The sequence below is a fragment of the Camelina sativa genome, chromosome 13 (assembly GCF_030686135.1).
Source record: "Camelina sativa cultivar CO46 ecotype springtype chromosome 13, ASM3068613v1".
NCBI lineage: Eukaryota > Viridiplantae > Streptophyta > Magnoliopsida > Brassicales > Brassicaceae > Camelina > Camelina sativa.
The window spans coordinates 9,985,446-10,010,941 of NC_141892.1; the positions used below are offsets into that span (position 1 = coordinate 9,985,446).

General features: G+C 35.8%; 6 protein-coding genes and 2 pseudogenes across 10 annotated transcripts; 5 read left to right on the forward strand and 3 right to left on the reverse strand.

Moving 5' to 3' along the window:
- The first annotated feature begins 242 nt into the window (after positions 1–242).
- On the forward strand, positions 243–1,842 carry LOC104736366 (uncharacterized; annotated as a pseudogene). The gene is made up of 7 exons (XR_002034754.2): positions 243–446; positions 535–650; positions 725–766; positions 869–960; positions 1,189–1,241; positions 1,441–1,511; positions 1,610–1,842. The product of XR_002034754.2 is annotated as an uncharacterized LOC104736366 (transcript).
- Positions 1,843–2,234: 392 nt separating this feature from the next.
- Positions 2,235–2,930, forward strand: LOC104736365 (agamous-like MADS-box protein AGL93 pseudogene; annotated as a pseudogene).
- A 4,161-nt stretch (positions 2,931–7,091) lies between these two features.
- LOC104736368 (uncharacterized) lies at positions 7,092–9,672 on the reverse strand. Of its 2 annotated transcripts, none has more exons than XM_010456336.3 (5): positions 9,423–9,672; positions 8,318–9,201; positions 7,674–8,083; positions 7,495–7,564; positions 7,092–7,402 (listed from the first exon to the last, which is right to left on the reverse strand). In XM_010456336.3, the coding sequence occupies exons 2-5, from the start codon at positions 9,088–9,090 to the stop codon at positions 7,339–7,341; spliced, it is 1,317 nt and encodes a 438-aa protein (XP_010454638.2). In that variant the 5' UTR covers positions 9,091–9,201; positions 9,423–9,672; the 3' UTR covers positions 7,092–7,338. The 2 variants fall into 2 exon arrangements, with proteins under 2 accessions (XP_010454638.2, XP_010454639.2); XM_010456337.3 differs by having other exon boundaries at positions 9,428–9,658.
- Positions 9,673–11,805: 2,133 nt separating this feature from the next.
- Positions 11,806–13,507, reverse strand: LOC104736369 (putative carboxylesterase 18). Its single transcript, XM_010456338.3, has one exon. It carries the CDS (start codon positions 13,005–13,007, stop codon positions 12,003–12,005), a length of 1,005 nt encoding a protein of 334 aa, XP_010454640.2. The 5' UTR covers positions 13,008–13,507; the 3' UTR covers positions 11,806–12,002.
- Positions 13,508–14,564: 1,057 nt separating this feature from the next.
- Positions 14,565–16,640, forward strand: LOC104736371 (uncharacterized). Its single transcript, XM_010456340.2, has 6 exons — positions 14,565–14,708; positions 15,027–15,114; positions 15,234–15,329; positions 15,648–15,751; positions 15,844–15,980; positions 16,347–16,640. Exons 2-6 carry the CDS (start codon positions 15,055–15,057, stop codon positions 16,427–16,429), a joined length of 480 nt encoding a protein of 159 aa, XP_010454642.1. The 5' UTR covers positions 14,565–14,708; positions 15,027–15,054; the 3' UTR covers positions 16,430–16,640.
- A 789-nt stretch (positions 16,641–17,429) lies between these two features.
- LOC104736372 (26S proteasome non-ATPase regulatory subunit 14 homolog) lies at positions 17,430–19,384 on the forward strand. Its single transcript, XM_010456341.3, has 6 exons — positions 17,430–17,707; positions 17,898–18,075; positions 18,170–18,251; positions 18,476–18,652; positions 18,749–18,916; positions 19,013–19,384. The coding sequence occupies exons 1-6, from the start codon at positions 17,578–17,580 to the stop codon at positions 19,202–19,204; spliced, it is 927 nt and encodes a 308-aa protein (XP_010454643.1). The 5' UTR covers positions 17,430–17,577; the 3' UTR covers positions 19,205–19,384.
- Positions 19,385–19,535: 151 nt separating this feature from the next.
- LOC104736373 (uncharacterized) lies at positions 19,536–21,703 on the reverse strand. 3 transcript variants are annotated; one of them, XR_015577928.1, is made up of 6 exons: positions 21,325–21,652; positions 20,793–20,846; positions 20,579–20,652; positions 20,343–20,455; positions 20,147–20,205; positions 19,536–19,930 (listed from the first exon to the last, which is right to left on the reverse strand). XR_015577928.1 is itself a non-coding variant. In XM_010456343.3 (6 exons), exons 1-6 carry the CDS (start codon positions 21,466–21,468, stop codon positions 19,852–19,854), a joined length of 528 nt encoding a protein of 175 aa, XP_010454645.1. In that variant the 5' UTR covers positions 21,469–21,703; the 3' UTR covers positions 19,536–19,851. The 3 variants fall into 3 exon arrangements, 1 of the variants encoding a protein (XP_010454645.1); XR_015577929.1 differs by having other exon boundaries at positions 20,343–20,486; XM_010456343.3 differs by having other exon boundaries at positions 20,343–20,460; positions 21,325–21,703.
- A 702-nt stretch (positions 21,704–22,405) lies between these two features.
- On the forward strand, positions 22,406–25,493 carry LOC104736374 (protein SUPPRESSOR OF GENE SILENCING 3). The gene is made up of 6 exons (XM_087481213.1): positions 22,406–22,595; positions 23,009–23,969; positions 24,050–24,341; positions 24,463–24,707; positions 24,825–24,991; positions 25,091–25,493. The coding sequence occupies exons 2-6, from the start codon at positions 23,016–23,018 to the stop codon at positions 25,299–25,301; spliced, it is 1,869 nt and encodes a 622-aa protein (XP_087337339.1). The 5' UTR covers positions 22,406–22,595; positions 23,009–23,015; the 3' UTR covers positions 25,302–25,493.
- Positions 25,494–25,496: the final 3 nt, after the last annotated feature.

The window sequence follows — 25,496 nt, forward strand, 5'->3', positions numbered from 1 at the left end:
AAAAAAACTTCCTTAAAATACCAGACTTTCAGGTGTCAAAAATATCATTATTGGTTTAAATATTACCAAAAATATTCCCAAGAAAGGAAAAGTTCTGCTTGAGTGATTAAGGCTTAGCAGGTGAGGAACATTGATGCGTACGATAGAGTTCGGATTTGGAAATTTATCTTTAGTTTTTCAGCATCAGCCAGCACCAATCTGGCGTTACCAAAGGAGCTCTGACGAGTCGTTTCTCAGCTTCTGTCCGCAACGTTAGGTCCGTGACATATCTTTGCCTCTTTGTTTGTCGTTGACTCTTGACTCTTAGTTTTTTCTTACAAGTTATTTGGTTTAAATTTGGCTCTATGCATGGACTCTCTTGACCAAACATATTTTGATGATCAAATGCGTTTCGTGTGTGTACCAGTCAGTTAGTCAGGCAGCTTTTGAGATGTTTGTGCAACCAGGTAACTGAGTGTGGACTCCCTGCCTCCTGGTCTAAATACTAAGAAGTCTTTCACTTGTCTCAATATTTTGTAACCACTGTGTTGACAGCTGTGGACCGGTTACCAGCTGTAGAGAACCTCCAAATTGTTGGAGAACCTTATCCTGGAAATAATCTTCTTGCTTGTGGTTACTTCATTCATGGAACCACTAGTTGTAATTTTGAGGTGCATACTTGAATTTTTTTTTTTGTTGAATTTGCATCTGATCTCTATCTAATCTCTCTTCTCCAATTTTTCAGTGGGTATGTCATATAGAAATGGATCTGTGAATTACATTGATGGTACCCATATTTTTTATCCTCCTCCAACTTTGCCCTTTCTCTTATTTTTTTTTCTATTAACTTTATAATGGAGATTAAAAATTTACTATACTTCTAATGCAGGTGCAAAGCAGCCACATTACCTCGTCACTGCTGATGATGTTGATTTGTATCTTGCTGTTGAAGTTCAGCCTTTGGATTACAGGAACCGAAAGGTTAATATCTTTTTTAATGAATGAGTTATATGTTGAATAGCAAAGATTAGGATTATGGTCTACTGGAAATTTTGATCTGGATCATTTTAGTTTCCTCAGTATTTTGGTTTGTGGGATAGAGATATCATGCTAATTAATATGATTTAAGAGTGGTTGTTTTCTATTGACTTATTCTTAGTTTTTACATGTGGTTTGCAATATTCATTTGCTACTTTCTGATTTCATCAGGGGGAGCTTGTGAAGGTGTTTGCCAATGACAATCACAAAATCGATCGCTTGCCGTAAGTTTATTAATTTACTTTGATAACTCATGCCCTCTTGATGACTTCCTATAAAACTAAGCCACTACTACTTGTCAGTTTACATCTTGATATAAGATGTTAATTAAGTCCTTTATGCTCGCTGAGCTTTTTCTGGTTGGTTGTGTACGAGATAGTGGTTACTGGTTCACTTAAAATCCTCTTTATATATTAATCACAGATCCAGTGATGCAGAGCAATATAGAGAAGACCTTTGATACTGGTCATGCTTCATACAATGTTTCCCTTGCGGTATAAGTAACATTTGCCATTTCAACTCTCGTATATATTTGGCTATGTATAATGTATTCTCTGGTTTTAATCCTTCACATGCATGTGGCTTTGAACAGACTGGTTTCCTGGATATATGGCAAGCAGCGACGTACGTTATCTGTTGAGAGAGAAGGTTACAGTCAGCATCAAGTGTAGTAATGGTCTCACAATTGCGGAAAAGTTCTCAGCTTCTACTACAGTAGGACTTATGCCTTATATGCTTCTGTCCTTTAATTTTTTTTGACATAAAGAGTTCATAGATAGCTTTGCATGTTGTAAGAGTTAAAGTTTATTCTAAAGAAATTTTCTACATACATGTGAAGGATTAGCATTACCGGGTAAGTAGAAGTTAAGTTTCTTTCAAAGACCGTAAGAATGATTTGAGTTTGATGAGCCTGAAAAAAGTTAATTAGGATCTAATACTAAGTACTTAATTAGTGATTGTGATGGATTATATAGATACAGTGATAAATATATATACTACAACGGTCAGATCGATTGATTTTAGGAAAATGGAAATCGAATCCAATCCAGATTGTGACAACAAAACGCGTATATCATATCATTAATGAAGAGAAATATGGAAATCGAATTTTCTACATAAATAACCCTGAAGTTGTGTGTTTACCCTAATTCTCATCAAAAGAAAACTAAAAGCTTCTTCTATTTTTTGTTCTCTCTGTAAACAAAGCTTATTCTACAATGTCGACGACGAAGGACGACAAAACAACGAGATTGTTGTCGGTGAGAAACCGAAGATGTTTCAAGAAACTCTCTTCCGTATCAAAGAAGACAACAAATCTTCCTATGAGAGAAGATACCATGTTTAAGAAAGCCTCCGAGCTTTCAATCCTGTGCGACGTCGAGGTCTGTGTTATATACTACAACCGTGACGGAGAACTCGTCAGGACATGGCCGGAAGATCAATCCAAGGTTCGAGACATGGCGGAGAGATTCAGCAAACTCAACGATAGGGAGAGACGCAAGAAAAGCACAAACCTTTCTCTGTTTCTGAATAAGAAGACCGGCCTCAAAGACAAGAAGACATCTTTTGATATCACAGACAACAAATTCTCTGAGAAAGTTTTGGAGATGGAGGCTTCGTTAGAGAGTACTATACCGGTGTTTCAAGATAAGCTTCTTTGGTTACAGAACCAGACAGAACCCTATCAGAGCCCTGTGGTGTCTTCCGCCGGGTTCTTCACACCAGATCCATCATTTATGAGCGGTGGTGTGTCAAAAACAGAGCAATACCTATCGACCCCATCATTGGCTCAACAACATCAGAGCAAATTTTCAGTCTTTCTCTATAACCATGACAACGGTAGCTTCTGTCAACTCCCTGACTCCTCTGTTTCTACCTTTGACCCATCGACCAAGTTACATTATGAGTTTTAACTCTTTTAGCAACAAGTCTCGATTTCTATATATATATATATATATATATTTAGGGTTTGTTAAAGAGTCGACAATTATTGTTTTGTTATCATCCTTCCTTTGAATTGTTTGTGTTGCAAAAAGTATGAATGTATTAAGGGTTTTATGCAATATATCACATTGAATGTTAAATGTCCATAACTGATGCGGACAAGTAAACTAAAATATACATTAGTCAATGTTTTATTATATAAAATAATAATCCCACTTAAGTTTATAAAAATTTACATACCTGTTACAACCTGCAATGTGTTTCGTAGTTTCCTAAGAAACTTTTTGACTGTCGAGTCGAGGCCTTCCAAATCTAATCTACCAAAAGGCTCTTGTGATGCAGATGCAGGACTGCATTCTTTGGCCTACCTTCTATTTGGTGATACCGAACGGTTCACTGTGAATTGACCTTCTATCTCTTGCAAACGTTCTTGTAACGCTTGAACAGCTTCTGTTGCGTGGAGTCCATCCAGGTCCAACTTCCATATGTCGTTGTCCTTATTTGTTTATACCTATTATCTTTTTGGCTGCCTTAGCATTTAGCTTCTCAGCTGTTAACCAATCCTCTCTTGCTTTTTTTTCTGAATGCTGCTTGGCAGAAGCATGCATGATCATATCTCTGAAAAGCATTTTGGGCAGCTCTTGAATGGTTTGAGGCTGATCTGTTTAAAATAAAAGAAGGGAGAATTTCTCAATAGCTGATGATAATTACATATTCAGCTTTCCAAACTTATAAAATAATATAAAGCAAAATTATAAGTATAAAATAATTTGATGATCAAATAATTAGAACATATACATTATAAGATGTTCAATTTTCTTTATTTTTTCTATATAACATATTGTCCAGTAATAATTTGCTTTTGTATTTCTTCACTTTAACTGAAATAATTTACATGATATGATTGTTAAATTATTTTAAATTTTATTACAATTTAATATAAAATAAAGTTTATTTAAATATACAGAATTAAAATCTAACATTATTATTATTAATAATAATTATATACTAACAAATAATAAGAACTGAATAAATGTTTAACGATAAAGAAAGAACTAAATAGATATATTATTTAGAATTTGATTAGCTTGAATTTCTTGTCATAGATTTATTTTTAGTAACTATAAAATTTATATTTAAAAGGATAAATTTCAGTTATTTTTTCAGAATAAATGTACTTTTGTAAACCTAGCTTGGCCATTTTTTCACTTTCATATTCTAACATATTAAGTAACTCTCATATTGATAACAACATCCATGTGTTAAGGCATTAAATTTCATTTAGTTGATATTTATTTATTATTGTTTATGTTGACACATTTTAGTAACTTACATAGTACTGATAGTAATGCAACAAATGATTAAGTACATTTAGAGATATAATATGCAAAAAATATTATATGTATTTATTGCATTTTTGTAACTCTCATATAGTTTATGTAACTCCTATGACAATGAGATATGAATCACCTTCACCTTATAAATATAAATTGAAAAAGTGATATAAATATTATTGCATTAACTATCCAATTAAATAATAATTTATAATATGCTCTTAACTACAATTTTTCCTATAAATAGCACACACATCTCATTAATCTTCATATTTCAAATCTCACCTAATTTTTTTGTATTCAATTTTACTATATTATTAACGTATTTCATTTTTTATATCATCTAAATTTTATTCTTTCCAAATATATCTATTTTTTCGTTTTCTTAGTAATGCAAACATATCCTTCCTATCTTATTAACATCATCATATGGCGTCATTTTTTTTTTGATGTTTTGATATTTTTTTTATAGACTTTTGAATGTTCAATTTCTCTAAGTTTGAACTTTTATGTGTGAGGCCATTATAATTTTTTCTTCTTTTTTCTTTTGGTTATGTTATTTTATAAGTTTGGAAAGTAGGTTTCATAATTTTTACCGACATGTACCATATTATCTTATAATGTATTTTTCTATAAATGACTATGAAAATATTATTTTTAGCGATTGTATGATATATATATCATTTTAATGTAGGCAATTAGCATATATCAGATGTTCTAATATTGCACACATACTATAATGATATGTGCCTTATAATATATTTTTGAGTGTGTGATCGATCAAGCTGTATAAAAACTTTGTCTTAAGGAATCGAAGGAGAAGATTTGTGAGTTTGATTAAGTGAGTTTATTTAATCATTTATGAATTGTCTCTCTTGGATGATATAGATGTTTACTACCAATAGATGTATGTTATTTATATGGGGAAAAATGCCACAAAAATCCCCAACTTTCAAATTTGGGATAAAAAAATTATGAACTTTTGAAATGTCATTTAAATCACAAAGTTTAGTTTGACTTTTTAATAAAATAACTAACTTTTATTGATTGAGCTATTTAAAGCATGCCGTTAAATCTTCGTTAACCGAAGGATCACGGGGTTAACTTTCCGTCACATGTGTTTATATATATATATATATATATATATATATATGTAAGTTGTTAAAACTTTTAAGGTGAACGTTGACGTGGTTTGGTGGTAACGCGTGAGTTAAAATACCTTCGCGACTCCGAGTTCAAATCACCATATACGCAAATTTTATATAATTGTTTTCCCATTTTTAGTATTTTTTTTTGTTTCGTCTTCTTCATCTAGTAGAGGATGACGTCACTGCAAAAATATTTCAGTGACCGACTTGGTATCGTGTCGTGACCCAAAAATAGAGCACCTACCGCCGATCCACTAAACAAACCACCGCCGATCCGGAAGAAACCATGTCCGCCTAAGCCTTCGAATGTCAAGAGATTCCATCGTCGGTGCCAGTCCACAAACCACCATAGAATAACATCGATCCCTGGCTTTCCCAAATCGAGCCATCTTAAAAACACAAATATAATTACGATATATAACAATATTTATTTCAATAATTGTTAATAAATCTGCTTAGCTCAGTTGGCCAAGAGTTGTTGTCTAGGACCTCGTTGGGGTCCTGAGTTCGAACCCATGTAATGCTTTTTATTTTAAAAAACCAAAATACAGAAGCGACACCCAGAAAGAATCGAACCCGCGGAAGATGAATAATTAAACACCAATAGACCAAGATATGCTTTCGGCAAATATTGGTAAACAAATTGTATATATAATATTTTTGACTAAACGGAAATTGCTACCGGAAATTAACTCCGTTAACGGCAATTTAACGGCATGCTTTGAATGGCTCAGTCAATGAAAGTTAGCTATTTTATTAAAAAGTCAAACTAAACTTTGTGATTTAAATGACATTTCAAAAGCTCATGATTTTTTTGTCCCAAATTTGAAAGTTGGGGATTTTTTTGGCATTTTTCCTTATTTATATGTCTCTTTGTTTGTTTTAAATATACAGTGTGAAAGGGTTATCAAATCATAATGTTAATTATATATATATATATATATGTATATATATAAAAGAATCATAAGACCTAATAACAAATTATATATCTTTTTTATTTTAAACTAATCATATGCAGCTTATGTCATAATTAATATGGTTATTTTTTACGCTATTAATGGAAACAATATAATGCTTCATACTCTTCCACCTTAAAATGATTATTGTGTTTTTTTTCTGATGTTCTCTTCTTACAACTGAATTAGGTATTTGACTAGGTCAACGGTTTATTATTTTCTATTATATATGATTATGAATGTTGGATTATGAGTTTCACTCAGTTAGCAAAAAGTCTCTTATTGTGGCCGCTTTAGATATATTTAGGGTTTGTTAGAAGGCTGACAATTTTTTGTTAACATCCTTTGAATTGTATGTTTTGCCAAGTATGAATGTATTTTCTCTCAAGTTTCTAACATAGTCTTTGGTTCTTCTACTTTTTTTTTTTTTCTGAGTCTTAAATTTGAGTTTGATCAAACTCACTATATTAAGGGTTTTTTATGCAATAGACATTGAATGTTAAAATGTGCATAATTGATGCAGACAATTAAACAAGGTTCAAGTGAATGATCTATTTTATCACTTTCGATACAATCTCTAGAAAACAAAAATCAGATAGACAGTGACTGTTTTTTTGGGTTGTATCTCGGTGCAGGCTCTGGCTTTTTTCAGCTGCAAAACAGTTAGAGACAAGGACTTGTGAAACAATTCGTTCATATGAATATAGTCAATCTTTGTTTATAGAAAATAATAATCCCACTTAAGTTTACATTTGATCTCACTACAAATATCACTGCTCTGAAGTCGCATTACATTCTATTTTCGTGACCTGTTCGAGTACACTAAACCATTGGCCACATGGACTATGTTACAAAGAAGAATAGTAAGTCTTAGGAGATATGATACAACAAGAATGAAGTAACACATGTATTTTCCTAAAACCGAAATCAATCATATATTCAGCTGTGTCGGAATTTAGGCCACACTGTGATAACACCTGGTCTTGTCTCATCAAACCTGTACCTGTAAAGCAACATTACATTCTTCAGTTGTTAGTTATACTACTGATTTCGAAATATATGAATTGGAAGATAAAAAAGAGAGTTTTGTTTCACCTGTTATCTTCAAAGAATGTCTTCACAGCCTGAGGAAGTGACGCATGTCCCCGGCTGTGTTTACCAATACCTATAAAGGACATAGAATACTGTCACAGATTTATGTGTGAAGCTTCTATTATATTTAAACAAGGGAAACATCAGTTCACTTGATGCTACATAAACAAAATTTGACATACCTGTTACAACCTGCAACGAGTTTCGTTGTTGCCTAGAAGAAGTTTTTTGACTTTTGCGGCCTTCCACATCTAATCTACCAAAAGGCTCTTGTGATGCAGAACGCAGGACTGCATTCTTTGGCCTACCTCTATTTGGTGATACTGAACGATTCACTGTAAATTGACCTTCTATCTTTTGCAAACGTTCTTGTAACGCTTGAACAGCTTCTGTTGCGTGGAGTCCATGCAGGTCCAACTTCCATATGTCGTTGTCCTTATTTGTTATACCTATTATCTTTTTGGCTGCCTCAGCATTTAGCTTCTCAGCTGTTAACCAATTCTCTCTTGCTTTTTCTGAATGCTGCTTGGCAGAAGCATGATCATACCTCTGAAAAGCATTTTGGGCAGCTCTTGAATGGTTTGAGGCTGATCTGTTTAAAATAAAAGAAGGAGAATTTCTTAATAGCTGATGATACATATTCATCTTTGAAGATAAGCAAGGATTGAAATAATAAACCGACTAGTTGTAGCATAGAGTTTGGAATTCAAGTGCAGAATATGAACTCTGGATTGGGTAGACACAAGTGATCAATTGATATAAACAGACTATGGAGTATGGACACAATAAACAACTCAATATAAAAAGGATACACGCCTTTGTGTACCTCATCATTTTCAGTGCATCCTTTCGATGATTCAAGTAGAGATCATCTTCTTCCCATTCAGGCTCTCTAGGAAGGGACTGAAGCCGCTGAATGATACTATCTAGTTCAGAAATATCTTCAGACAACTTTTGACTGTCAGATGCAACCACCGGAAACGACCTTCCATCACTCTCTTGCAAATCATACTTGCCAGAATCTTCAAAAGCGGACCTAGCAGTCATCTTCACCGAACCTGTAACACTTCTTCCAAATGTTCTATATCCGGAACTTCTGTTATCGGATGAATAACCCTCAATCTTTGAAGTTGGCACCTCAGCTTCCTTATTGTTACCAGCAGGAACCATCCCTTCCAAAAACTCTAAAGCCATCTCAAAATTATCTTCAGTGGATAACAATACATCCCTTATCAAGCTCTCATCTGCCCAGCTATTCATTTCCTTCAACTTCATGAAGGCTGAATCATGACTGTTTACCGGGAGAATCAAACTGCCAGGTTTGCTTCTAAAATCTCCGCTGCTTTCTTGGTTTCCGCAATCCTTATTCTCTGTCAGTGCCGGAAATCTCGAAGGAGGTAAGAGCACAGAGGAAAAAGACTTCTCAGAAGGTTCATGATTTCTTCTCAGCTTTCCTCTAACATCTACAAGAGATGCATTAACACTAGTTGAAACAGGCGGGAATGGATCATCCTCTACCTCGATTTCTAAACCTTGATTCTGTCTCTGCTTGAGATCAAACGCAGTCCAACCAGATGATTTACTTTTCATCCATGACATCTTTAAATCAAACTAGCTCTCAGCGTTTGATCAAATCTCAATTCCCATCACAGTAACAATATTATACTTCAAAGTTTCAGCCTTTTGAGGTACATAAGGGTAACTCAGGAACTGCAGAAACAAACCAAAACAATTTCTCAACGAACAAAATTTAACAACCAGTTTCAATGGAGTTCGAATTACAACAAGACAAACCCCATCAAGTTCTGTAATTCAACAGAAGACAAAAGCACTGTCCGGAAAAGAAAAGAAAAAAAAAATTCAAATCCCCCAAAATTTGGAAAAGGACATGACTTTTTAGAAGCTAAAGCGGCGGAAGAGGGTGGACTAACCTAACCTAAGGCCAATGATTGGAGCAGTTGCGGTTTGAATATGGTCGGAGGGTATTAGACGGGCCGGTGATAAAGATTGACGGAGAAGGAAAGCGAAAAAATTTGGCCGGCGGATAGAGGAGAGAGAGAGAGAGACGACGCTGCAGATTTGCATTTAATTGCGAAATTTGACCTTTCTCGAGTTTTTTTTTTTTTGAAATTTTTGACCTCTCCTCTTTATTGTCTGACTCGTCGTCGTCGTCAACGATCTATATTAGCTTCACTTTGTTCACCCATTGTTAAAATTAGCCCTAGTGGGCCTTTACGGCCCATATCAGTCCGAACTGTAACGATTAAAACCCGTTCGGACTGTCAAATTGTATTACACTATCAAATTGTATTGTAATACAATTTGTAACGATTAAAACCCGACCTAAAAATTCTGTGCACTGTCCAAAATTGTCCTTCCATGTTCTTACGGACGCTCTTGTATACAAATTATTTTTACCATTCAACAAGAATAATTTATAGTAGTGATGTAAATTTATATCAAACGAAAATATTTATGCATAATCTGTTTGTATTAGAAGAAAATAAAAAAAAGGGACAAGTCAAAGTTAAGAGAGAGAACAAAAAAAAAAAAACAACTGAAAATAGAATCTTGAACAAACAGAAAAAAATGATTAACTCACAAACGTGGAATTATCATAATGATATTAGAGAATACCACCATAATATTTTTGTCATATTGGAGACGTACGTGAGTATAATAGCATTTTTATCCGTATACGGTCAGGCCGACTTTTAAATTTAGAAATTAGGTGAACTGCTCCTCTCTTGAAGATACTGACAATTACTAAGTGATAAGGTATGGCTTCAAAACATAAGTCTGCGCTCACACCACTACTAAAACACACACGGATAATTATGATATCATCTTGTCGACAAGAGACGGACGATCCAAATCCAATGAGTCAGTTAAAGCCATTACAGTTTCACTTAAACAAATCATTTAATGTCCTCGCATAACGCTCTTAGTACTTAAACAAAGAAGGTGTGAAAAAACACGAGCTAGGTTTTCAACTTTCAATAATATCGATTTCAAACCTAATTGTTTAAATTGGTTGAGAAATGTAATGTTTGAATTTAGGGGTGGGCAAAAAAACCGAAATCCAAAAAACCGAACCGAACCAAACCGAAATAAATAGTTTGGTTTGGTTATGGTTAAATCTAAAAAGCCGTTTGGTTTTTATTTTAATTAACCATTTGGTTTAGGTTTGGTATGATTAAAAACTGTAAAAACGAATGGTTTTTTTGGTTTTTTATAAAAATTTAGGATAATTAGATATAATTACTAATTAGTTTCTCAAACTTATAAATTTATATTGTATAACAATATCAATAATTTTTTCTTTATTGGGCTTTAATTATTGATCTCCTATTAATCTATCGAATTATAAAACTTTGACCTAAGTCTCTATTCCCTAACCTATATATATTCATAATTACTTTTATGCTTATTTTTAGTTATGTATCAACTATTTATTTTTTTAAATCATGAAATAACCGTTAAAAACCGGAACCAAACCGAAACCGAATCAAACTGTGATACATATGGTTTTTGTATGGTTTCATTTCTGATGAAACCGAAAAAACCATAAACCAAAAAAACGAACTGTAACCAAACCGAATTACATATGGTTTTTTTATGGTTCCATTTTTATAAAACAAAAAAACCGTAAACCGAAACCAAACCGAAAAACCGAACGCCCACCAGTTTGATCATTGATGTAATACTAATTAAAGGTTTCATTTTAAAAGAAACATACACGTCAAACGCAAAGAAAAAAGGGTTTCCTTCCGTTTCGGTTTAGTGTTGTCTACATTACAAAAGAAATCTTGTTTTAAAATGTTTAAATTTGTGAGTTACTATTTTTAACAAGCTAAGCACACAATAAATATAAACGGAAATACACAAACTCAAGCAAACGAGAACGGTGATGAATATATACATTTTACAAAATGGGATATGTCTCCATGTCAATGTAATATACTCAACACTCTAAATAGTTCAACGGATCGAAACAATTTACTACTTTGATTACAAAACTCAACAAGAGTCTTTTCCAATACACATAACATCGACATTAAGGAAGAGCCGTACTGGGAGTTAACTTCTCTGCTAGAAAAATGCATTAAATTGTGGCACTCTTCACCAAACTAACCTCAACAACTTATCTTTTCCGTAAGTGAGGTATGGACTCACCTACCGGTGTTCTCGAAATCTCATCACCGTACAAAACAATCAATTACGTTGTTTCTATTCTAACTCGTATATTAAGTACAACCATGGCTAGAACGAAAGAAACCTTTCAATCTTTCATTGAGTTTACAATTTAAAAGATTTGGTCACATAATGATTTTTCTTTTCCTTGAAACGTTGTGTACTACAAATACAAAACCCGCACGTAGAACAAGTTCACAGAACTAGACAATAACATCCACTTAATAATGTAAACAGACTAAATAGAACATAATCATTTAGCATAGCTTAATGCATTTATTTTATTTATTGAGCTACTAGGGTGTGATTAAGCAGCTTTATAGTGAAGCGACGCGCTCCGCGATAAAATCCTTAATCCGCATAATTAACTGACCGGACTCCGGTAACTCGGGAAAGATATAAAACGCGTGGAACATGTTTGGATACTCGATTAACGTTGCTCTTTTCCCGGATAACTTTAACCACTCATAGTAGCTTCTCTGCCAATCCTTTAACGGATCAAACCCAGCCACAACCACCATCGTCTCCGGGTACTCCAGATCCGTTATATCCACTGCGTTTGGTCCTCCTACGTTAACCGCTTCGTGATCCCGGTTTACTCCTTCCGGTAACATCGCTTTCCAGCACCAATCTGCTCGACTCGGCGATACCAAAGGAGCTCCGGCTAGTTGTTTCTCCGCTTCGGTCCTCTTTTCTCCGCCGAAGAACGGTTGGATCGAGATCAGTCCGATTAGTTTCACGGCGGTGAAATTCCCCCTGCAAACTCGGACGGCGACGTTGTGCGCGATGTTTCCGCCAGCACTGTCTCCGGCGAAGAAGCATCTAGACAGATCAGCGTTCGCCGGGAGGATGTTGCCGTGATTCTCATCGATGTATTTGAGAACGTCGAATCCGTCGTCGTACTGAGCAGGATAACGATGCTCCGGAGCGAGGCGGTAGTTGACGGAGACGACGTAAGCAGGCAGTTTTCTAGCGAATCTCCGGCAGACATTATCGTAAGGGTAAGCGTTAGGGCTGAGGAAAGCGAAACCGCCGCCGTGGAAAAAAACAACGACTGGGATTTTGTCGCCGGAGACGTGCGGTGTGAACAATCGGAACCAGAGATCGCGGGAGGGATCAACGACGAAATCGGAGGTGGAGACGGAGTTGATGGGTTTGGGATTGGGAGGAGCACGGAAATCGAAGAGGCGGAGGAAACGGCGGTTGATAGTTCCGTCGGGACGTTGAGCGTTATCGGTGAAGGTTGAGATGACGGTGAGAGCGATTCTTGTTTTTAACGGAATCGTTAGTTTCTGGTTTGGTTGTGACGATTCTGTCGCCATTTTTTTTGTTTTTTTTTTCTTCTCCGTGAAGATATTAATTAACGGATGGATTTGGAGAGAGCAGAGTGAATAAGCTGGTACATGGTATTATGTATATATATGCTTTAAGATTATTTTTGCCAGCGGTAATTTTTTTGTTTGTTTTTTTGGTGACATTTATGGTTAGAATAAACGAGTAATGGCAATTAATCAATTATAGATTCGTCTGAGTGGTCAAAAATACTCAAATGGCATATCCACTTTCTTGCAAGATCAGAAGTTCAGAACTCAGAAGGGTAGGAGAATCTCAAATGAGTCCTGAGGTCAAATCGTATCATACGATTCGTATGCAGCAGCTTATTTCGAAGAAATACTTGGCTCGGCTACATTGATATGCGGCAGTCTCTTTAGTTTGATTCTTGATTAGAACCTGTAAAATTTTATGTTTTTATTTTATGTTTTTATTTAAGGAAACACGTAGTATGTAGACGTAAGGTGAAATAAATATCAAATATTTTCTTCTGCTATAGTGTTGATGAAGTCATTTTTCACATGGGCAACAGCGATAGAGTAATTCATAAGAACAGTAGACCTAATCAATGTACATGTTGAAGAGGGTGACAAAGTAATTCCTAAATGTCAGACACTTGCATCATCAACTGATTTTCAATCTCATTCAATTCTCTGTTAAATTCAGCACTGGACATCACATGGGTAAATTTGTAAAGTGATGATAGTTTGGTAAAAACTCGGGGCTCTCTCTCAGACAAAGGCCAAGGTAGGGAAATATCATATGTGTATTGATTAGTAACTTGTCGGTGGATCAAGATTCAAGAACGTATATGCGTTTGTTTTATAAGGAATCTGATTTTGCTATAAGCTTATACGTTTTCAAGGATGATTTTCACTTAAAATATCATGACTACGTTACTAGTAAACATACAAGCCTTGTTTTTGCATCCCCTGTCGATTTATTTGTAATCGTCAATTTATCCGAACCCTATTGTCAGTGTCATAGTAACCGGAATTAGGTATAAAGATTGATAAGACTATTTACTTTTACTTATACTGTTATGCACAACTTGTACTTAGATTATAACACATTTCCGTTGATTTAGGGTTCTTCATTTTCAATTTACCAAGCCAATTTCATAATCTTTTATTTGGGTTCTTCATGCTTATTATACGTTGTTAAGGATGATTTTCACTTAACATATCACGACTACGTTACTAGTAACATATAGCCATATAGTGTTATGATGCATCAACATTCAAATAAGGAACTAATGCATTGCGTGATGAAAGGGAGATAGGTTGTCAAAACAAAAACTTGGTTTTAAAACAGTTATGTTTGAAACTGCGCAAATTCTGTAACAAATAAAGTGCATGTGGGTTGTAGTAGTAGTCTTGTCTTACCGAAAAATTAATTTTTGATAAAAAAATAAATTAAAATCATTTACCTAATAAATAATATTTTAAATTCGTTTTGGAGTTATATGAAGATACTAATATATACTTTGTATATATATATTTTTAAATGTTCATCAATTGCTGTTAAAACAAAAAAGTTCATCAATCAATGCGTTGTCGTTTCAATGTTTCGTGGTTTAAGGGTTTATCATTTTTTCACACACAATCAAAGTACTCCCCGATTTCTTCACCACCGTCGTTACTTAACGCCGCCTGGCATAAACCCGAAGCTTCAACCTCGCCTAATTCCAGGTTTGCTTCTTGTCCTTTATGCCAAACTTGTCGATTTCATTTATAATCTTCAATTATTTGAAGGTTATTGTCAATCTCTTAGTAATCGGAATTAGGTATAGAGATTGATAAACCTTTTAGTTCTACGTGATGCACTGCTTTTACTTAGATTATTCGGCATTTTCGTTGATTTTGGCTTCTTCATTTTTCAATTTACCCAGCCAATTTCATAATTTTTTAATTTGGGTTCTTCATGCTTCCATTCCTCGTTGATGAATCTGAAACAAAGACTGTGTGTGTGTTTTTTTTTTCTTTTTCTTTTTGTGATGTAAATTTTAGGATTCTTGTCTAAGAGAGTAGGAGCAAAATGGGTTGGAAAGCTGCTGAGAAACTTATCAGACACTGGAAGATACTCCGAGGGGATAATGTGAGGACACTCTTTTCACCACTCACACACTTTTGTTCTTCTGGTGGTTTGTTTTAGTTTGGTTTCATTTTCTTATGAATGATGTGGTGTTTCTTCTGGGGTTTGATTTTTATATGCAGGTGATGATAATTCGTGGGAAAGATAAGGGTGAGACTGGAACCATCAAACGTGTCATCCGATCTCAAAATCGTGTTATTGTTGAAGGCAAGAATCTGGTGAGTTTGTCTTGAATCATCTTTGTTCTGTATATCTTTTTGCTCGGTCTTACACATGTAGAGAATGAATCAGCATCATATATCATTTACTTAACACCAATTATGGAGTTATCAATCTTCAGTTGGTTCTTCTCGACAGATTTAAACATCTTCTATTAGTTGGTTACTTAATCACAAAGCGGGTCTATTTCCATCGCTTTCTTTACATAATGTTTTGAATTGTTCAACTTGAACTCTTTTCGTTTTGGATGATTTAACTTGCTGCTGGGATAGTCTTTTGGCTACTCGCTGAGACACTGTTTTCTTCTGTATCTGCAGATCAAGAAGCATATAAAGGGAGGCCCTGATCACGAAGGTGGAATTTTCACGGTAGAGGCTCCTCTTCATGCCTCAAATGTCCAAGTTGTTGATCCAGTCACTGGGTATAATCTCATTTTGCACTACTGTCACCACCAATTTGCTCTTTTTGCTCAAGCAAGAAGTTTCCTATGTTTCTAATATCTTTCTACCACAGGAGGCCTTGTAAGGTTGGTGTAAAATACCTAGAAGATGGAACAAAAGTAAGAGTAGCTAGAGGTACAGGCACATCTGGTTCGATAATTCCTCGACCAGAGATCCTTAAGATAAGGGCTACACCAAGACCCACTACCGGTACGTAGCAACTCTTCAACATCTCTTTAAAAATACGATTTGCGCATAGAATGTTGGAAGTGTGTATATCGTAGCTACTTGGGAACAAACATAACCATAAAATAGACTGTAAGATTAAAGATTGAATCAACATAATCTGCTTGCTATGCATTTGTAACATGCGTTACATGTTCTAAGTCTGAGAAAAAGGAATAGATGAATTGATTCCCTTCTGAGATCAAAGAAGAAAATGCATTTTTAGCTTTGCCGTTATTGTTATGACTATATAATTGAAACAGCTCAATTCGCAAAATATATCTCTATAAAATATAGTTTGGCCTTGGTAGTAGTGGTTTTCTTACAGAGGGATTAATACTTTTTTTGCAGCTGGCCCTAAGGACACTCCAATGGAGTATGTATGGGAGCAGACATATGATGCCAAAACAGGAAAGGGCATGCCTGATCTTTAAGTAGACCTCTTTACAGTTTCATTCCAAAAATGTTGCTGCTCCCCAAAAGATTCTTCTTTTCCCCATCCATTATTTGATTGTCAAGAGCTATGAAGCGAGGTTTTGTTGAATAACCTTTGATCCTGAATGAAACAGAATTGTTTTCGTTATTTTCATTGATCTTGTGAACTTTTCAAGGTGTCAAATAAAAACCATTGGGAAAATTTTTCAAGTTGTCTACTCTTCACAGATTGACAAAACTACATACATTTTTTTATTCTTGTATCTACAAAACTACACAAATAACATAAACTCTAAGAAGGGTTATTGGTTCTATGATTTTAATGGATTTGGAAATCCAAACAAAAATCATGTGTTATTCAATCTTTGATTTTAAAATACTTATCAAAATTAGGTGTTATTAGTTTTATGATTTACAAATACTTGTTAAAATCTCATGTTATTCATTTAATGATTTGTTTTTGGATTTCAAAATCCACAGTATGTTTTAAATGGATTTGAACGGATTTGAAAGTGTAAAATAGAAATGTTCAAATCCAAGGATAAAACATGTTATTTCAAAATCCGTGTGTTTTGATTACAAATACTTGTTAAAATCCCATGTTATTCATTAAATGATTTGTTTTTGGATTTTAAAATCAACAATATGTTTTAAATGGATTTGAATGGATTTGAATGCGTAAAATAGAAAAGTTCAAATTCAAGGATAAAACATGTTATTTCAAAATCCATGTGTTTTGATTTCTAGAATTTACAATTCCATATGGATTTAGAAATCATCTCTCAGATAACAGCTCCTAACCATAAAACAAAAGTTATAACTCTACGTAAATAACATTAACCAATCATGAAGCTCTCGTATAGTTTGTGACAAATAAGGAATTTCAAATTTATTTTTAACTTTCATTGGGGATGTTTTCTAGAACTAGTGGTCTGCAATAAACAAAAAGGAAATATTAGAGGACTAATATGTAAATAATATAGTTTCGCCTAATCGAACGATTAAGATCCATCTTGGTCTTGTCTTGTTAATAATGAAAACTCTCAAGAGGTTTTTAATAAGAAGATCCCATTGTTGTAGCGAACCCAGAAGAAGAAGAAGCCACTCTCTCGAAGAAGAGAAGACGAACTGATTGATTCATCTGAATATGGAGAGATTACAGCGAATCTTCGGAGCTGGTGGCGGTTTGGGTCACGCATCGCCTGATTCTCCGACTCTCGATACATCGGAGCAGGTTTACATCTCTTCTCTCGCCCTCCTCAAGATGCTTAAGCACGGTAAAATTACCCAAATCCCTAACTCTAATTACGTTGCCCTCCTGATTAGGTTATATTAATTTTGCTTCCGCTCTCTTAGATTTTCCTTTTGCGGCGCCCCCCTTTTGGTATGGAGCTTTAGGGTTTCGAATATTATTGTTCGATATGTTTGTATAATAGAGATTTGATGAAAGTAATTGGAAATTCGCAGGAAGAGCTGGTGTTCCTATGGAAGTCATGGGATTGATGCTTGGAGAGTTCGTGGATGAGTACACTGTTAGGGTTGTTGATGTTTTCGCTATGCCTCAGAGTGGTACTGGTGTTAGTGTTGAAGCTGTTGATCATGTTTTCCAGACTAATATGCTTGACATGCTTAAACAGACTGGAAGGTAACTTCTTTAATCCCATCTACACTTTAGTGAGAGCTCTCTTATTCAGAATCTGATTTTGGTATATTGATTCTTCTTGTATCGTAATTTTCAGACCTGAGATGGTTGTTGGTTGGTATCATTCCCATCCTGGATTTGGGTGCTGGCTTTCTGGTGTTGACATTAATACTCAACAGGTGCGTTGTGTTTCTTCAGTTTGTGTATTTGTCTATTCATCTGAATGAACTCAATAATGTGTTGTTTTCTTTATCGTCCATACTGTAATAATTGACTTGGACACTATTATAAATGTTAATCTGTTGTTATCCACTTTGCATTGTAGATCTAATATATAGTTTAGAACTTTGGATTGGACTATATATGCTCATTGTGAACATCTGTGTGCTTTTTTTTTTTGTAGAGTTTTGAAGCTTTGAACCAGCGAGCTGTGGCAGTTGTGGTAGATCCAATTCAAAGTGTGAAGGGAAAGGTTGTGATTGATGCGTTCCGCTCGATAAATCCACAGACTATTATGCTTGGGCAAGAACCCCGTCAAACCACATCGAACCTTGGACATCTTAACAAACCATCGATCCAGGTGATGATCACTTAGTGAAACGTGTCTCGTTTGTTTCTAAGTTGGAACGAAATGTAAAGATTACTCTAATACTGAATTTTGGATACTACTATGCAGGCCTTGATCCATGGATTGAACAGACACTATTATTCAATAGCCATCAACTACAGGAAAAACGAGCTCGAAGAGAAGATGCTACTAAACCTCCACAAGAAGAAATGGACAGATGGTCTGACGCTAAGACGCTTTGACACCCACTCCAAGACAAATGAACAGACTGTCCAGGTAAGAAAGAAGGATTATTTTGCAATCTTTTTATAGTTGTTAAAGCATATTGCACACTCATGTTCATTGACATTGTCTCTATTTGGTGTTTAACAGGAGATGTTGAGCTTGGCTGCTAAGTATAACAAGGCCGTTCAAGAGGAGGATGAGTTGTCACCAGAGAAGCTTGCGATCGTGAATGTGGGAAGACAAGACGCAAAGAAGCATCTGGAAGAACATGTCTCCAACCTGATGTCATCTAACATTGTTCAGACACTAGGTACTATGCTCGACACTGTTGTCTTCTAGAGAGTTTCTCACTTCTCCAACCACTTCACAACCATTTGGCCAGAGTTGACCTTTGTTCCTAAGACATCTCTTTGGTTTCTGCTGAATGTTTTCGTTTTATATCTTATCTCCTAGCATTTACGAGGTTGTATTGTACTATGTGATTTCGTTCTTTTCGTTAAGGCCAGGGATTGATTTCTATTTCTTGCAATTTATTTTCAGATTTTTGTTCTCCGAACTTTCAGAAATTATGCTAAAGTGCTTTGGCCAGTAACAGGCAGTATTTCCAAACACTATGCACTTAATTGAAGTAGAACCATGAGAATGCATTGTGATGTTAAGAGTATCAGAATTTTGTAACAAATACGAAACTATTCTAAATGACTGCAGAATATTCAAAATACGGTGTCTAGCTGGTTAACATACTTTCTTACAGAAGAACTCAAACAAGTAGGGAAGAAAAAGAGGACCAAATCTACGTTAAATTCCACAGTAAAATATACAAAATGTGTGTGAAACGAGTACCGAAGATAAGCCAAACCATGGACTATGAAGGTTCTTTAACGTTTTTTTGTGCATCAAACAAGTCCAGCTTTGAACACATTTGGGAGATTGACCAATAGTTCAAACAAAGCACAATGGTTTTGGGACGATGTGTGTAATGTTGCTTAAAACTCGGTGTCGAAACAAGTGTAGAAGACCTTGGAGACCATGGTCCTTGCAAAAGGGATGTAGCTCAAGCTATACCTGCAGTGTTAAAGAACAGAAAGATGAATCTCGACAACTTTTGTGAATGAACTCAGAAACCATCTAAGTAGCATTAGGTACACCAACTCAGTACTAGTTCAGGCTAATAAAATGGTTCGATGAGCGAATCATCAATCATGTAACTGTATGCAGAGACCATCCATAAATAACGAGAAAGTTCAAGATAAATGCAAGAGAACCAAAACTTCAGCATACCAAATTAGACCAGAGAACTCAAGAATGATGGCCAGCAGTGTCAGAAGCTTGTTACGAACCTACACAAAAAGAAAAAGACAGATTATATTTAGTACAACAAGGCCTTTTCACTAGCTAGTTTTAATCAAACTTTAACAATGGTCACTATATAGTGGTACAGTAAATTGAATTAAATGGAGTTGAGAAACCCACTTACATAAAGAGCACAAAATAAGGCAATGATAATGCTTGCTAGATACAAAGCAGTAGCGTAGATACGGGCAGGGTCAAGCATCATAGTCACCTGCCGTTGTGGGCCTATAAGGAATGCTGTGCTGCCATACAAAATATGACATGAAACCTAAAATCCAATAACAGAGAAATACTAGTACAGACAGAACCGCGTAAACCTAATGTGATATAACATCCGAAACTAAAAATCAAAATACGGACCTCCCAAGTGCCATCAAATTTCCGAGAGTAAATGTGATTCCAAACTTGACCGGATTGAAGAAAACAAGCATCGACTGCAATGTCAAACAGGTAAAAAGATAAAGAAGAGGTATATCCAAAGGGCTTAACTTCCCATAGCTATAGAGCTAAAGCAAGTTTAAAGGTAAAACGATTCAGGATAATGAATTCTAACATGGATAAGAGTTGAACTTACCAAAAGTGTACAGGTCAACCCTGCTGACAAACAAATTGCAAACCCATAGAATCTCTGTTTTTATGAAGAAAAAACAACACATTAGCAGAAGATAAACCCAAATTCAAGATACTCAACAAATTCCTCTAAACGAGACAACACTACAACTTCATAGAGATACACAGTAAATAAACCTCAGCATACATGTCAAAGCAAACCTAGCCATATGGATCAAACTGTTATAGTGTTATCATATCCCATGCAATTCTATCATCCTTCTCCTCCATTAAATCAATTTTTTTTTTTTTTTTCTGTGCATGAATCTGAGTTTTAACACTGCTAAACGTTATTGATCACTTGATCTACATCCAATAAAAACTCATTTTGTTTTTCTACATCAGTGAGCTTACGAGGCTAACTTCTCTAATTGGAATACTACACAGTACGCATTTGAAACCAATCGTAGCAATAAAACCAAGAATCAAAAGAAACAGCGAAATGCAGAGGACTTGATCGAAGAGATTAAACATCTCGGGAGTAAATAAATAAGAACCTGTTTGGTAGTCAAAGCGCAATTTCGATTAAGATCTTCCATGAAAGATAGAGAGCTTTCTTCCTCGGCAGCTCGTTCCTCGTCTTCAACCTCCATACCTACCATCATCTTCATCTTCTCAAATGCCTGATTCATCTTATCCATCTCTCTGCTCTAAGTCCTATCTGTGTCTACTACTCTAAGCTATTTGTTTCCGAAATTTAGTTCTCAGATCTCACTGAAGAATCGTGACAGCAGAACTGAAGTATGGTGGGATCTTCTCTGCACAATTACGCCACCATTCTCATGTATCGGAGAGTGAAAAGAAAATGAAAGAGACGCTTTTCTCAGTAGTGGTTTCGTTTTAGAAAGGCTTTTAGTATTGGGCTTCTTTCACGTCAAAATAAACTTGGCCCAAGTAGTGGTCTATTAGTCTTAGAAGACACAATCTACCAACTCCTGGTTTTAATCAAAACGACGTGGCATTTAGTAGATTGATATTTGCCAGTCTGACTCAGCACCGTTAAACGGTTAAGTTATATCGTTTAACTAGATGTTAAAATCACCTAAATTTCATATGGTTCAGGATTTATATTTTAAGTTTTAATTGTTTTTGGTTGTAAAATGTTGCATGGTATCATCAGTTAGGTAGGAAAACGTATTCTGTAAATAGTTTGAATATATTTTAGCCGTTTTTTCTCCGTCGTCTAGCGAGTTTGGTCATTCGTTATGATGTTTTTAGGTAAGTAGCCTCGTGATTTGTTTCTAAAATAGGTTTTTAGCCATAAACGTAAAACGTAACAGCTGTTTACACAAAATTTATTTTCTAAATTTTATATATTTGAAATAATATGTTACATATCATTTTTTTTTTTTGAACCAAATATAATTAGAAACAAATCAATCACATACTCACAAATTTCTCTAGAATTGTTTTTCATTTTTTGACATTCTAATATTCTATCAAATGAATTATATTATAACTTAAAGCAAATTTTATGTTATTTGTCTAGTAATGATTTAAGATGTTGAGTCCATATTTCCGTAGTTTGCAGTAGGTTTGCACACAATAAAGTTAAAAATGGGCAAAATTAATTGGATTGCCTTTCAGACTGGGAAATAAAAAAGAAAAAGAACTTAAAAAAAAAAAAAAAAGAGGCCGTTTTTAGAGCTTATTAAGGCCATTCTCATTCTCATTTGCTCTTCTTCTTTCTTCACCTTCTTTTTCACTCTCCTCAGTACCTCTCTCAGTCTCCGGCGCTTAAAATCTTGCATTCTCCGTCGTTTACTCTGTAAGTATTCTTCCTTAGAGGCTTCGATCGCCTCTATATATTATAGACTCCTTGTGCTCGATTTCGTCTTTCTTCGTCGGAAAATTGCCCTAATGTTCTCGATTTCCAAGTTTTTTTTTTTTTTTTGTGCTATGGGGGTTACTTATTTTTTTTCATAGTTTCGTGTAACGAGGTTCTGCGTCATACTGTTTGTGTTCATTGTGTTGTGTTTTCACCGTTTTAGTCACTGATCGGAGACTTTGACAGTGAAAAGTCCTTAGTTTTTTTTTTTTTTGGTTTTCGTGTCATATCATCCGATTGATCTACCGTTTTTTTTTTGCTTTGATGTTTGTTTGTTTAGCGTATTATGCGTTGTTGGATTGTTGTGTTTGAGATGTTGGTGGTGACTGTGGGTTTCTTTTTGATGGCTCTAGGTTCAGAATGAGTTCTAGGGCTGGTCCAATGTCTAAGGGGAAGAACGTTTCTCACGGTGGTTCTAAGCCTGAGGTTGAACGGTTGGCTCAAGGTTTGGCAGCGACGAAACTGGCTCCTTCACAAGATGATGGAGGAGAATGGGAGGTCATTTCCAAGAAGAACAAGAACAAACCTGGTAACACTTCTGGAAAAGCTTGGGTTCCTCAGAATTCGAACCCTCCTAGAGCTTGGGGTGGTCAGCAACAAGGTAGAGGTAATAACGTGTCTGGGAGAGGTAATGGCAATGGTCGGGGAACTCAAGCTACTGATCACAGGGTCTCTGGTCGGGGACGAGCTTTGAACAAAAAGTATGATAACTATGTGGCTCCTGCACCACCTGTTACTCGCCCTCCTTTGAAAGGAGGTTGGAATTGGCAGGCAAGAGGAGGTTCTGCTCAGCACACTGTTGTGGAGGAGGTTCCAAACATGGAGGATGATCTGGATAATGCTTCTGAGGAAGAGAATGATTCTGATGCTTTGGATGAATCTGATGATGACCTTGTGAGTGATGACTATGACTCTGATGTCAGTCAAAAGAGCCATGGATCACGGAAGCAGAATAAGTGGTTCAAAAAGTTCTTTGATAGCTTGGATAGCTTGTCCGTCGAGCAGATTAATGAACCACAGAGGCAGTGGCATTGCCCAGCTTGTCAGGGTGGACCTGGCGCCATCGACTGGTATAACCTACAGCCACTAGTAGCTCATGCGAGGACTAAGGGAGCTAGGCGAGTTAAGCTCCATAGAGAATTTGCTAAAGTTCTGGACATGGATCTACAGATGAGAGGAGCATCTGTCATCCCCTCTGGTGAGATTTATGGGCAGTGGAAGGGTTTGGGTCAGGAGGAAAAGGATCATGAAATTGTCTGGCCTCCAATGGTCATCATCATGAATACTAGACTGGACAAGGACGATGATGATAAGGTGAACTTCCTTCTATCTTTTTCTTCTTTAATCTTTTTTTTTTTTGCGTTCTGCTGATATTAGAATGTTATATTTTTCAGTGGCTCGGGATGGGCAACCAAGAGCTGCTGGAATACTTCGAACAGTATGACGCTATTAGAGCACGCCATTCCTATGGTCCACAGGGCCATCGTGGGATGAGTGTTCTGATGTTTGAGAGCAGTGCCACTGGCTATGTGGAGGCCGAACGCCTTCACAGGGAGTTGGCTGAGCGAGGGTTAGATAGAAACGCCTGGGGCCGTCGGCGAGGTCTGTTTTCTGGAGGTGTTCGCCAACTGTATGGCTTCCTTGCAACCAAGCAAGATCTGGAGATATTCAATCAACACTCTCATGGTTCTCTTCCCTCAGAAAATTTGATTTATGCTTGCTTTTAAGTTTTGTCATTGGGATTTATTAGAGTTTTTTTGTTGGTCCTTGTAAATGTATCTGTTATGTAATTTCGTTAATTCATTAGGCAAAACGAGGCTGAAATTCGAGATGAGATCTTACCAAGAGATGGTTGTAAAGGACCTGAGGCAGATTGCTGAGGACAATCAGCAGCTGAACTATTTTAAGAACAAGCTTTCAAAACAGAACAGGCACGCCAAGGTGCTTGAGGAATCTCTGGAAATTATGAGCGAGAAGCTGCGTAAAACTGCAGAGGATAATCGTATCGTGAGACAGAGAACAAAGATGCAGCATGAACAAAACAGAGAAGAGGTATGTTTTTTTAAAATTTTTTTACTTGGAAATTACAAACTTGACATTTTTTTTAAATTACCTACTGATACACCTTTTTGATTGATTTTGTCTTAAAAAAACGGTGGTGGTTTGAAGATGGATGCACAAGACCGGTTCTTCCAAGATTCAATCAAACAGATACATGAGAAAAGAGACGCAAAGGAGGAGAATTTCGAGATGTTGCAGCAGCAGGAACGTGCTAAGGTTGTTGACCAGCAGGAGAGGAATATGAATCCCTCTAGCAACGCTGATTGCCGAAAGAGGTATACGTGCTTACATTACATAACCCCTCTTTCGTTTTTGTTTCCCAAGTACAGGAGGAGTAACTGAAATTCTTCTGGTTTTTTGGATAATTTGTGCAGAGCTGAGGAGGTGTCTAGCTTCATCGAGTTTCAAGAGAAAGAGATGGAGGAGTTTGTGGAGGAGAGGGAGATGCTGATCAAAGAGCAAGAGAAGAAGATGGCAGAGATGAAGAAAAGGCAGTACGAGGAGATGCTTGACCTGGAGAAAGAGTTTGATGAAGCATTGGAACAGCTCATGGAAAAGCATGGCCTTCACAATGCAGATGACTGAGACCAGGTCTCTACAAACAAAGACAAGACTTAAGTTTCTTGCTTTGTTTTTTCGTATGTCGGAAAATAGGAGATTTGAGAGAGACTCCATCTTAATAGGACTAAAAGTTTAAGGAGATACTAGACTGTTATTATTATTCTCCAATTTTTACCAGACGGATCTTAAGGAACCATTAAGTTTTTGGTAACAAAACCA

Bases quoted from the DNA above. Each gene is read 5' to 3' on its own strand.
- LOC104736368 (XM_010456336.3), bottom strand. From the start codon at position 9,090: ATGTCATGGATGAAAAGTAAATCATCTGGTTGGACTGCGTTTGATCTC. The intron at 7,565-7,673 runs GTATGTCAAATT...TGTCCTTTATAG, and splicing joins CTCGTTGCAGGTTGTAACAG to GTATTGGTAAACACAGCCGG. The intron at 7,403-7,494 runs GTGAAACAAAAC...GTTGCTTTACAG, and splicing joins ACATTCTTTGAAGATAACAG to GTACAGGTTTGATGAGACAA.
- LOC104736374 (XM_087481213.1), top strand. From the start codon at position 23,016: ATGAGTTCTAGGGCTGGTCCAATGTCTAAGGGGAAGAACGTTTCTCAC. The intron at 24,342-24,462 runs GTTCTCTTCCCT...TTAATTCATTAG, and splicing joins ATTCAATCAACACTCTCATG to GCAAAACGAGGCTGAAATTC. The intron at 24,992-25,090 runs GTATACGTGCTT...TAATTTGTGCAG, and splicing joins AACGCTGATTGCCGAAAGAG to AGCTGAGGAGGTGTCTAGCT.
- LOC104736369 (XM_010456338.3), bottom strand. From the start codon at position 13,007: ATGGCGACAGAATCGTCACAACCAAACCAGAAACTAACGATTCCGTTA.
- LOC104736373 (XM_010456343.3), bottom strand. From the start codon at position 21,468: ATGGATAAGATGAATCAGGCATTTGAGAAGATGAAGATGATGGTAGGT. The intron at 20,653-20,792 runs GTAAGTTCAACT...TTGACATTGCAG, and splicing joins GGTTGACCTGTACACTTTTG to TCGATGCTTGTTTTCTTCAA. The intron at 20,461-20,578 runs GTCCGTATTTTG...TTTGTATGGCAG, and splicing joins AATTTGATGGCACTTGGGAG to CACAGCATTCCTTATAGGCC.
- LOC104736371 (XM_010456340.2), top strand. From the start codon at position 15,055: ATGGGTTGGAAAGCTGCTGAGAAACTTATCAGACACTGGAAGATACTC. The intron at 15,115-15,233 runs GTGAGGACACTC...TTTTATATGCAG, and splicing joins AGATACTCCGAGGGGATAAT to GTGATGATAATTCGTGGGAA. The intron at 15,330-15,647 runs GTGAGTTTGTCT...CTGTATCTGCAG, and splicing joins TTGTTGAAGGCAAGAATCTG to ATCAAGAAGCATATAAAGGG.
- LOC104736372 (XM_010456341.3), top strand. From the start codon at position 17,578: ATGGAGAGATTACAGCGAATCTTCGGAGCTGGTGGCGGTTTGGGTCAC. The intron at 17,708-17,897 runs GTAAAATTACCC...GGAAATTCGCAG, and splicing joins CCTCAAGATGCTTAAGCACG to GAAGAGCTGGTGTTCCTATG. The intron at 18,252-18,475 runs GTGCGTTGTGTT...TTTTTTTTGTAG, and splicing joins TTGACATTAATACTCAACAG to AGTTTTGAAGCTTTGAACCA.